At 45.4% G+C, this 12,546-nt stretch overlaps 1 protein-coding gene across 1 annotated transcript in view; it reads right to left on the bottom strand.

Annotated features, from left to right (window-relative positions):
- LOC118382482 (voltage-dependent T-type calcium channel subunit alpha-1I-like) overlaps nucleotides 1-12,546 on the bottom strand; it is a 167,259-nt gene that overhangs the window by 154,308 nt on the left and 405 nt on the right. The window contains exon 3 of the mRNA XM_052520010.1: nucleotides 7,459-7,618. Within this exon, the coding sequence (XP_052375970.1) occupies nucleotides 7,459-7,618 (160 nt within the window). The remainder of the gene's footprint in view (nucleotides 1-7,458; nucleotides 7,619-12,546) is intronic.

Genomic DNA, 12,546 nt, shown 5'->3' with positions numbered 1-12,546 from the left:
ATCGTCTGTTTGCTCTCTCTCCCTGACCATGAAAGGAACACACCTATAGGTCACATATCATACTGACTGAAACATACACACACACACACACACACACACACACACACACACACACACACACACACACACACACACACACACACACACACACACACACACACACACACACACACACACACACACACACACACACACCCCATAGGTCACCCATAGGTCACCCATAGGTCATACATATACACAACAACCCCCAGGAGCAAAGCATTAGCGCTATAGTATTGTATTGACTAAGGGTAAATGGCTCATATCCTTTGGGTGTCATTCCTTCACCAGTCTGTCTATTCTGTCTCCTCCTCAGTATTCTGCTGCTGACATATAGTCTTTGTCCTTGACCACAAAGAGAGACCACAGATACAGTGCCTTGCGAAAGTATTCGGCCCCTTGAACTTTGCGACCTTTTGCCACATTTCAGGCTTCAAACATAAAGATATAAAACTGTATTTTTTTTGTGAAGAATCAACAACAAGTGGGACACAATCATGAAGTGGAACAACATTTATTGGATATTTCAAACTTTTTAACAAATCAAAAACTGAAAAATTGGGCATGCAAAATTATTCAGCCCCCTTAAGTTAATACTTTGTAGCGCCACCTTTTGCTGCGATTACAGTTGTAAGTCGCTTGGGGTCTCTATCAGTTTTGCACATCGAGAGACTGACATTTTTCCCCCCATTCCTCCTTGCAAAACAGCTCGAGCTCAGTGAGGTTGGATGGAGAGCATTTGTGAACAGCAGTTTTCAGTTCTTTCCACAGATTCTCGATTGGATTCAGGTCTGGACTTTGACTTGGCCATTCTAACACCTGGATATGTTTATTTTTGAACCATTCCATTGTAGATTTTGCTTTATGTTTTGGATCATTGTCTTGTTGGAAGACAAATCTCCATCCCAGTCTCAGGTCTTTTTGCCTCCATCAGTTTTCTGTTTGACAGTGGGGATGTGTCAGGGTGATGAGCTGTGTTGCTTTTACGCCAAACATAGCGTTTTGCATTGTTGCCAAAAAGTTCAATTTTGGTTTCATCTGACCAGATCACCTTCTTCCACATGTTTGGTGTGTCTCCCAGGTGGCTTGTGGCAAACTTTAAACAACACTTTTTATGGATATCTTTAAGAAATGGCTTTCTTCTTGCCACTCTTCCATAAAGGACAGATTTGTGCAATACACGACTGACTGTTGTCCTATGGACAGAGTCTCCCACCTCAGCTGTAGATCTCTGCAGTTCATCCAGAGTGATCATGGGCCTCTTGGCTGCATCTCTGATCAGTCTTCTCCTTGTATGAGCTGAAAGTTTAGAGGGACGGCCAGGTCTTGGTAGATTTGCAGTGGTACTGATACTCCTTCCATTTCAATATTATCGCCTGCACAGTGCTCCTTGGGATGTTTAAAGCTTTGGAAATCTTTTTGTATCTAAATCCGGCTTTAAACTTCTTCACAACAATATCTCGGACCTGCCTGGTGTGTTCCTTGTTCTTCATGATGCTCTCTGCGCTTTTAACGGACCTCTGAGACTATCACAGTGCAGGTGCATTCATACGGAGACTTGATTACACACAGGTGGATTGTATTTATCATCATTAGTCATTTAGGTCAACATTGGATCATTCAGAGATCCTCACTGAACTTCTGGAGAGAGTTTGCTGCACTGAAAGTAAAGGGGCTGAATAATTTTGCACGCCCAATTTTTCAGTTTTTGATTTGTTAAAAAAGTTTGAAATATCCAATAAATGTCGTTCCACTTCATGATTGTGTCCCACTTGTTGTTGATTCTTCACAAAAAAAATACAGTTTTATATCTTTATGTTTGAAGCCTGAAATGTGGCAAAAGGTCGCAAAGTTCAAGGGGGCCGAATACTTTCGCAAGGCACTGTATATTGAGAACCACAACAGGATCAATAACCACCAGTCTGATCAGACTGACTGCACTGTTTCCTGTTCATTTGAAGCTAAAGGGAAAGAGAGGGAGAGAGAGGGAGAGAGAGAGAGAGAGGGAGAGAGAGGGAGAGAGAGAGAGAGGGGAGGGGGAGAGAGGGGAGAGAGGAGAGAGGGAGAGAGTGAGAGAGAAAGAAAGAAAGAAAGAAAGACAGAAAGAAAGAAAGAAAGAAAGAAAGAAAGAGAGAGAGAGAAATATGATGGAAAGTACAACAAAGTTAAAGAAAGAGAGAGGGGCAGTATAACAGGAAGAATTAGTGTGTGAGAGAGAGAGGGAGAGAGAGAGAGGTATTAAAAAGAAGGAGAGATGGCGGTGGAGGAGGAGTCCGTGGCCCAGTCAGACAGTGGAGGCTGTGGGGTAGTGGAGCGTGAATGAGAAGTGGACCACCGCCAGGAGCCTAGCTACAGCCCAACACAGCATGCATCAGCACGGCTCAGCACAGAGCAGCAAGCCACTGAGAAAACACCTGCCAGTCAGGGATGGAGGGAGGGAGGGAGGGAGGGAGGGAGGGAGGGGGAGGGAGGGAGGGAGGGAGAGGGAGGGAGGGAGGGAGGAGGGAGGGAGGGAGGGGGAGGGTGGGAGAGAGGGATGGAGATGTGTGCAGTCTGTCGGTGTAGCTTGGTTGAAGGAGAAAAATCAGGTGAGAGAGAGAATGACAAGGAAAGGTAATACAAGAAGGGAGATGAAAGGGAGGGAGAGTGAGAAAGGAGAGGAAGATAAAGGGAGGGAGAGTGAGAAAGGAGAGGAAGATAAAGGGAGGGAGAGTGAGAAAGGAGAGGAAGATAAAGGGAGGGAGAGTGAGAAAGGAGAGGAAGATAAAGGGAGGGAGAGTGAGAAAGGAGAGGAAGATAAAGGGAGGGAGAGTGAGAAAGGAGAGGAAGATAAAGGGAGGGAGGAGTGAGAAAGGAGAGGAAGATAAAGGGAGGGAGAGTGAGAAAGGAGAGGAAGATAAAGGGAGGGAGAGTGAGAAAGGAGAGGAAGATAAAGGGAGGGAGAGTGAGAAAGGAGAGGAAGATAAAGGGAGGGAGAGTGAGAAAGGAGAGGAAGATAAAGGGAGGGAGAGTGAGAAAGGAGAGGAAGATAAAGGGGGGAGAGAGAAAGGAGAGGAAGATGGGAGGGAGAAGAAAGGAGAGGAAGATAAAGGGAGGGAGAGTAAAAGGAGAGGAAGATAAAGGGGGGAGAGTGAGAAAGGAGAGGAAGATAAAGGGGGGAGAGTGAGAAAGGAGAGGAAGATAAAGGGAGGGAGAGTGAGAAAGGAGAGGAAGATAAAGGGGGGAGAGTGAGAAAGGAGAGGAAGATAAAGGGAGGGAGAGTGAGAAAGGAGAGGAAGATAAAGGGAGGGAGAGTGAGAAAAGATAGGAAGATAAAGGGGGGAGAGTGAGAAAGGAGAGGAAGATAAAGGGAGGGAGAGTGAGAAAGGAGAGGAAGATAAAGGGGGGGAGAGTGAGAAAGGAGAGGAAGATAAAGGGAGGGAGAGTGAGAAAGGAGAGGAAAATAAAGGGAGGGAGAAAGAAGGAGAGAGGTGGAGAGAGAGGGCAACGACAGTAGAGGAAGAGCAGAGAGATGTAGATAAACCAGGAGAGGTGTGCTGTCCTCCACTGTAACATTCAGCTACTCCAGCTAATCACCTCCCATTGCAACCTCTCATCTCACCATTAGCATACTCCCTGGCTAATACACAAGGGTCCTTCAATTAAGCATCCAACCACTCTGGCTAACCCTTAGCATTAGTTAATACTGTTCTTGAGCTGAGCTTCCTGCATCACAAGCTGAAGCTCCAATCTGAAAGCTGCCATGGACAATTAACTAATTAAAAGATAATTAAAGAATGGCATCTTAAGCACTTACATATTCTAAACATATAGTACAAATTGCATATATATATATATATATATATATATATATATATATATATATATATATATATATATATATATATATATATATAGAACCAGTCAAGAGTTTTGACACACCTACTCATTCCAGGGTTTTTCTTTATTTTGACTATTTTCTACATAGCAGAATAATAGTGAAGACATAAAAACTATGAAATAACAAATATGGAATCATGTAGTAACTAAAAAGTGTTAAACAAGTCTAAATATATTTTATATTTGAGATTCTTCAAAGTAGCCACACTTTACCTTGATGACAGATTTGCACACTCTTAGCAGTGCTTAAAGTGTCCACCATTTATGCAAAAGGTGTTTAACGTTAGTAAGACATGGCTATATTGTTACAGCATTATCTTACACCTTTCTGAAAGGTGACTTCCAACTAGGAGTGTTTACAGCTTAACTGAGGGACAGAGTCAGCCACGTAGGACTTGCCTAGTGTCACGCCCTGACCTTAGAGAGCCGTTTTATTTCTCTATTTGGTTAGGTCAGGGTGTGATTTGGGGTGGGAATTCTATGTTGTCTATTTCTTTCTTTTTGGCCGAGTAAGGTTCCCAATCAAAGGCAGCTGTCTATCGTTGTCTCGGATTGGGGATCATACTTAGGCAGCCCTTTTTCCAACTTTCTGTTGTGGTATCTTGTCTTTGGTTGTTGCATGTGTTTGCACCCCTAGCTTTATGTTCGTTGAGTTGTTTATTGTTTTTGGTGGAACATTTAAAATGAAAAGAAAATGTACGCATACCATGCTCCACTTTGGTCTCATTCTATCAACGAACGTTACAGAAGATCCCACCACCAACGGACCAAGCAGCGTGGTCATTAGGAATAGACCTGGGAGGAGATCCTGGATGGAGCAGGACCCTGGGCGCAGGCTGGGGAGTATTGCCGTCCGAAGGAGGAGATAGAGGCAGCGAAAGAGGAATGGCGACGTTACGAGGAGTTATACCAACAAAGCAAGCACGAGAGGCAGCCACACGAGGAGATTGGCAGTGTCAGGGTTTAGACCTGAGCCAACTCCCCATGCTTACCGTGGGGAGTGTGTGACTGGTCAGGCACCGTGTTATGCAGTGATGTGCACGGTGTCTCCAGTGAGCATTCACAGGCCGGTGCGCTCTGCTCTGCACGAGCCCCCGCATTTGCCGGGCGGAAGTGGGCATCCAGCCAGAACGGGTTGTGCCAGCTCTCGCTCGAGACCTCCAGGGCTCCTCCACGGCCCAGTGTATCCGGTGCCTGCTCCACGCACCAGGCTTCCAGTGCATCTCCCCAGTCCAGTGAGACCTGCTCCACGTATGAAGCCTGTAGTGATCATCCATGGCCCGGAGCCTGTAGTGATGATCCATGGCCCGGAGCCTGTAGTGATAATCCATGGCCTGGAGCCTGTAGTGATGATCCATGGCCCGGAGCCTGTAGTGATAATCCATGGCCTGGAGCCTGTCGTGATGATCCATGGCCTGGAGCCTGTAGTGATGATCCATGGCCCGGAGCCTGTCAGTGATGATCCATGGCCTGGAGTCCTGTCCAGTGATGATCCATGGCCTGGAGCCTGTAGTGATAATCCATGGCCCGGAGCCTGTAGTGATAATCCATGGCCTGGAGCCTGTAGTGATGATCCATGGCCCAGAGCCTGTAGTGATAATCCATGGCCAGCCTCCAGTGATGAGCCTGTAGTGATAATCCATGGCCTGGAGCCTGTAGTGATGATCCATGGCCTGGAGCCTGGTGATGATCCATGGCCTGGAGCCTGTAGTGATGATCCATGGCCCGGAGCCTCCAGTGATAATCCATGGCACGAAGCCTGTAGTGATGATCCATGGCGTGATGATCCATGGCCTGGAGCCTGTAGTGATGATCCATGGCCTGGGCCTGTAGTGATGATCCATGGCCCGGAGCCTGTCGTGATGATCCATGGCCTGGAGCCTGTAGTGATGATCCATGGCCCGGAGCCTCCAGTGATAATCCATGGCCTGTAGTGATGATCCATGGCCTGGAGCCTGTAGTGATGATCCATGGCCTGGAGCCTGTCGTGATGATCCATGGCCTGGAGCCTGTAGTGATGATCCATGGCCCAGAGCCTCCAGTGATAATCGATGGCACGAAGCCTCCAGTGATGATCCATGACACGAAGCCTCCAGTGATGATCCATGGCACGAAGCCTCCAGTGATGATCCATGGCCTGGAGCCTGTAGTGATGATCCATGGCCCGGAGCCTGTAGTGATGATCCATGGCCTGGAGCCTGTAGTGATGATCCATGGCCCGGAGCCTCCAGTGATAATCCATGGCACGAAGCCTCCAGTGATGATCCATGGCACGAAGCCTCCAGTGATGATCCATGGCACGAAGCCTCCAGTGATAATCCATGGCACGAAGCTTCCAGTGATGATCCATGGCACGAAGCCTCCAGTGATGATCCATGGCACGAAGCCTCCAGTGATGATCCATGGCCTGGAGCCTCCAGGCCTGGAGCCTGATGATCCATGGCCTGGAGCCTGTAGTGATGATCCATGGCCTGGAGCCTGTAGTGATGATCCATGGCCTGGAGCCTGATGATCCATGGCCTGGAGCCTGTAGTGATGATCCATGGCCTGGAGCCTGATGATCCATGGCCTGGAGCCTGTAGTGATGATCCATGGCCTGGAGCCTGTAGTGATGATCCATGGCCTGGAGCCTGTAGTGATGATCCATGGCCTGGAGCCTGTAGTGATGATCCATGGCCTGGAGCCTGTAGTGATGATCCATGGCCTGGAGCCTGTAGTGATGATCCATGGCCTGGAGCCTGTAGTGATGATCCATGGCCCGGAGCCTGTAGTGATGATCCATGGCCTAGTTAAATGTTTGATAAAAAAATGGAGCCTGTAGTGATGATCCATGGCCTGGAGATCCTGTAGTGATGATCCATGGCCTGGAGCCTGTAATCCATGGCCCCCTGTAGTGAATCTCATGGCCTGGTGATTCCTGGCCAGGAGATGATCCATGGCAAATGTACGCCTTTGACTCTGCACCTTGGTCTCATTCTAACGTTAGCTCCCTCGTTACACCTAGTTAAATGTTTAATAAAAAAAAATACAAAATAGAGAACACACTCTGGAAGGAGATACTGTCAGGAACACAGACACCCCTCTGAATCTCATTATTCCTCACCAGGAGAGCACACACACATGTGCATGCGCACACACACACACACACACACACACACACACACACACACACACACACACACACACACACACACACACACACACACACACACACACACACACACACACACACACACACACACACACACACACACACACACACACACACACACACACACACACACACACACACACACACACACACACACACACACACACACTCACTCACTGACTTCACTCACATACAGTGCCATTCTGTCATTGACAAGGTTAGGGTGGGCATTCACGTTACATCTCGGTCATGAATATGGAGAGGTGACCGGGAATTTAATCACGTACAGCTACTGACTGGGAGGAGGTAGTCTTGTTGAGAATAAATTACACCACAATCAAATTAACGCACGCACGCACACACACGCGCACACACACACTGTCACTCACAGGGTGAAGTTTTCCTCGAGGTAGCATCGGTTCCTCAGTAATCCCGCCCACAGCTGCACTCCGATGATGCCAAAGATGAAGAAGACGAAGAAACAAAGCAGGAGGACGTTTCCCAGCATGGGCAGTGTGTCCAGGAGGAGATTCACCAGGATACGCATACCTGAAACATACACACATACATCATAATACACACACACACATGCAATATAATACACAAACATACACACATGCATTATAATACACAAACATACACACACATTACACACACACATGCATTATAATACACAAACACACACACACATGCATTATAATACACAAACACACACACAAACATGCATTATAATACACAAACACACACACATATGCATTATAATACACAAACACACACATTATAATACACACACACATGCATTATAATACACACACACATGCATTATAATACACACACACACACACATGCATTATAATACACACACACACACACACACACACACACACACACACACATGCATTATAATACACACACACACACACACACACACATGCATTATAATACACACACACACACACACACACACACACATGCATTATAATACACACACACACACACACACATGCATTATAATACACACACACACACACATGCATTATAATACACACACACATGCATTATAATACACACACACACACATGCATTATAATACACACACACACACACACATGCGTTATAATACACAAACACACACACACACACACATGCATTATAATACACACACACATGCATTATAATACACAAACACATACACACACACACATGCATTATAATACACACACACATGCATTATAATACACAACACACACACACACACACATAATACACACACACATGCATTATAATACACAAACACACATGCATTATAATACACACACACACATTATAATACACACACACACACATGCATTATAATACACAAACACACACACATGCATTATAATACACAAACACGCACACACACACACATGCATTATAATACACAAACACACACACACACACACATGCATTATAATACACAAACACACACACACACACACACACATGCATTATAATACACAAACACACACACACACACACACACATGCATTATAATACACAAACAACACACATGCACACACACACACATGCATTATAATACACAAACACACACACACACGCATGCATTATTATACACACAAACACTCAAATAAAATGAGAATATTGCTGAGTAGAAACAGCAGGACACACATACTGTATCTAAAACACACAGACAGACACAAAACATATGGACACAGAAAACAGGACATTCAGGCCTTCCAAAAAGAACATGTTTCTGTCCATATAGGTGGACTGTGGACCAGTCACATATCCCATATCCCCAAGTGATGGCATTATGACACACGAGAGGCTACCGTTGGACCTGACCCACGTTGATTACATAATGAAACATGATTAGTACATGAACAGATGGGGCAGATATGTCCCGTGATGATAACATAAAGACAGCTGATGGAAGAGTAGTGGCGACTGGCAATGTTCTCTGTAGGGCTGACACCAGAAACCACTGAAGCACCACTCAGAGAGATTCACTGACAGGTGTGTGTGTGTGTGTGTGTGTGTGTGTGTGTGTGTGTGTGTGTGTGTGTGTGTGTGTGTGTGTGTGTGTGTGTGTGTGTGTGTGTGTGTGTGTGTGTGTGTGTGTGTGTGTGTGTGTGTGTGTGTGTGTGTGTACGCACGTGTTTGTCACGCTGTGTTTCATGAGTTGAGACACCACATGCGGTTAATACAACCCAGGTACAACAGTGAGGTCGGAGAGAGAGAAAAAAAGAGGGAAGAGGAAGAAAGAGGGAGAGGCAGATATATACATATAGAGGAACTAATGTATGTCTACCTATAGAGGAACTAATGTATGTCTACCTATAGAGGAACTATTGTATGTCTACCTATAGAGGAACTATAGTATGTCTACCTATAGAGGAACTATTGTATGTCTACCTATAGAGGCACTAATGTATGTCTATCAAAAGCATTAACTTTTGCATGTAAAAACACATAATCCTACTCATTACTACACGTCCTCAATAACACCACTTCAACGTGGGCTTTGAACGGGCAAACTGGCTACATAAATGGTGTTACTTATGGCTACATAAAGGGTGTTACTGGCTACATAAAGGGTGTTACTGGCTCCATAAACATGGTGTTACTGGCTACATGAAGGGTGTTACTGGCTACATACAAAAGGTGTTACTGGCTACATAAATGGATGTTACTGGCCACCTACAGGGTGTTATTGGCTACATAAAGGGTGTGTTACTGGCTAAATACTTACATACTGGAGAAAAGGAAGGAGGGTGTTACTGGAGATACTTGTTGTTATAGCCCAGAAATGGAGAAAAGGAAGGAGGGGAGAGAGAGAGAGAGAGAGAGAGAGAGAGAGAGAGAGAGAGAGAGAGAGAGAAGAGAGAGAGAGAGAGAGAGAGAGAGAGAGAGAGAGAGAGAGAGAGAGAGAGAGAGAGAGAGAGAGAGAGTGAGAGAGCGAGAGAGCGCAAGAGAGAGAGACTACACTATTATGCATCTTCTAGGAAGGGTACAAATTGGGTCTCACGGGGGTCAATCTCAGCCGATGTGTATATTAACTTGGTCAAAATGACCTCATGTCAAGCAATTGCTTTATGTCTATTGTATCTCCTATCTGGCCTAATGCAGGGAGGTGTGGACATACTCATCAGTTATCCATTCCCCTGGGTGCAACCATATGTTTATACTACACAGTGAGCGCTCACACACACATACAGTATACTGTATATATATATATATATATATATACATACGAGCACTCATACAAATATAGGCACACACACACACACACACACACACACACACACACACACACACACACACACACACACACACACACACACACACACACACACACACACACACACACACACACACACACACACACACACACACACACACACACACACACACACACACACACACACACACACACACACAGCATGTATGTGTACATGTGTGTGTGTGTCCCAGCATGTGTATTAAAGCGTTTGTTTACACATGTGCACTAGTCACCAGTCTGCCTATATCAGTTCCCCAAACATGACATCACTATCAGTATCACCCCTCCCTACAACTTCCTATCAGCTGGCGGAGCGAGGCAATGACATGCACTAATTCAATTACCATTCATATTTAATGAGTTACCCCGGTGGCAACACCCACTGAAACATTGATAAGGGAGCAGAGTCTTCAGCGCTGTCAGAATGGGAATGGGAGTTAGAATGGGAATTATCGTCAGCACTCAAGGAAAACTGTTTTCCCAGGTAATTAGTGCTAGGATTAATCTGTGTGTGTAATGGACCAGACGAGAGAGTAATGTCTTCACTAATTCTCATCACAGAGAGGCCAGTTGGAGGTGTGTGTGTGTGTGTGTGTGTGGTGTGTGTGTGTGTTTTATGTGTTTAGAAATATTGGTTTCTCTACCCGCCAATAATTCTCAACAGAGACAGACTGTGCCATAGAACACCTGCACTCACTTAATGTACCTGCAGACAAATGACTCCAGCACACCTCTCTCTGTGTCTCTCGGTTTCCACACCACTAGTCCATTAGCGTTAGCAATGATCTGTGTTTCTTTGCCATTAGCTTAGCCCATTAGGCTGTTAGGTCTGGGGAAAGGAAAGGAAACAAGTAAAGGATGCAAGGATAAGGATTATAGCTGTTTGGAACATGTCCTGTTTGACTGTGTTTCAGTACACTGTCTCACTTACATCTTACAGCATGCATATCAGTGTTAGCCACTATTAGCCAGTTAGCTCTAGTAAAGAGGAGATCAGGAAATGCTACCTGAGTCTGACTGATACCACTATCTGTGTGTTATTCACTGTTAGCATTAGCGGATAAATGCTATCACTTTCACTGACTGGAAGTGAGTGGAGAGATTAGCTGACCCTCGCTTGATCGGGCTAATTGGTGCTTACGATGATTAGAAGCTGTCTGAGGTAAGGGGAAAATCAATAGGTATTTACAATTTTGTCTGAGAACAGAGTTGTATTTGAGAGGGATGGGGTTGGGTCAGAGAGAGAACAGTGATCTACATTACAGGAGGATATGTAAATCTGTAAGGGACTCTGTTGTAGTAGAGGGCATCTGATAGGAGATGGGCTGCTCAGATCAAACAGCACTGTCCTGGGGTTATGCAGTTAGAACAGAGTAGAGGATCACAGCAAAGTCAAAGGACTTAAATACAATGACTGTACTGATTGAATGGAGAAAACATTAAGAACACCTTCCTAATATTGAGTTGCACCCCAGGTTTTGCCCTCAGAACAGGCTCAATTCGTTGGGGCATGGACTCTACAAGATGTCGAAAGTGTTCCACAGGGATGCTGGCCCATGTTGACTCAATGCTTCCCACAGTTGTGTCAAGTTGGCTGGATGTCCTTTGGATGGTGGACCATTCTTGATACACGGGAAACTGTTGAATGTGAAAAACCCAGCAGCGTTGCAGTTATTGACACAATCAAACCAGTGAGCCTGGCACCTACTACCATATCCTGTTCAAATGCACTTCAATCTTTCGTCGTGCCCATTCACTCTCTGAATGGCACACATACACAATCCATGTCTCAATTGTCTCAAGGCCAAGATCCTTATTTAACCTGTCTCCTCCCTTTCATCTATACTGATTGAAGCAGATTGAACAAGTGACATCAATAAGGGATCATAGCTTTCACCTGGATTCACCTGGTCAGTCAGACAGACAGACAGACAGACAGACAGACAGACAGACAGACAGACAGACAGACAGACAGACAGACAGACAGACAGACAGACAGACAGATAGATAGATAGATAGACAAACAGATATAAACAAGACAGAGAGAGCGAGAGACAGACAGAAAGAGACAGACTAAGAGAGGCAGAAAGCGAGAGAGAGAGAGAGAGAGAAAGAGAGAGAGAGAGAGAGAGAGAGAGAGAGAGAGAAAGAAAGAAAGAGAGACCGCGAGACAGACAGACAGAGACAGACT

This window comes from Oncorhynchus keta, chromosome 5, assembly GCF_023373465.1.
Source record: "Oncorhynchus keta strain PuntledgeMale-10-30-2019 chromosome 5, Oket_V2, whole genome shotgun sequence".
NCBI classification, from domain to species: Eukaryota; Metazoa; Chordata; class Actinopteri; order Salmoniformes; family Salmonidae; genus Oncorhynchus; species Oncorhynchus keta.
This window is presented reverse-complemented; position numbering and strand designations above follow the sequence as displayed.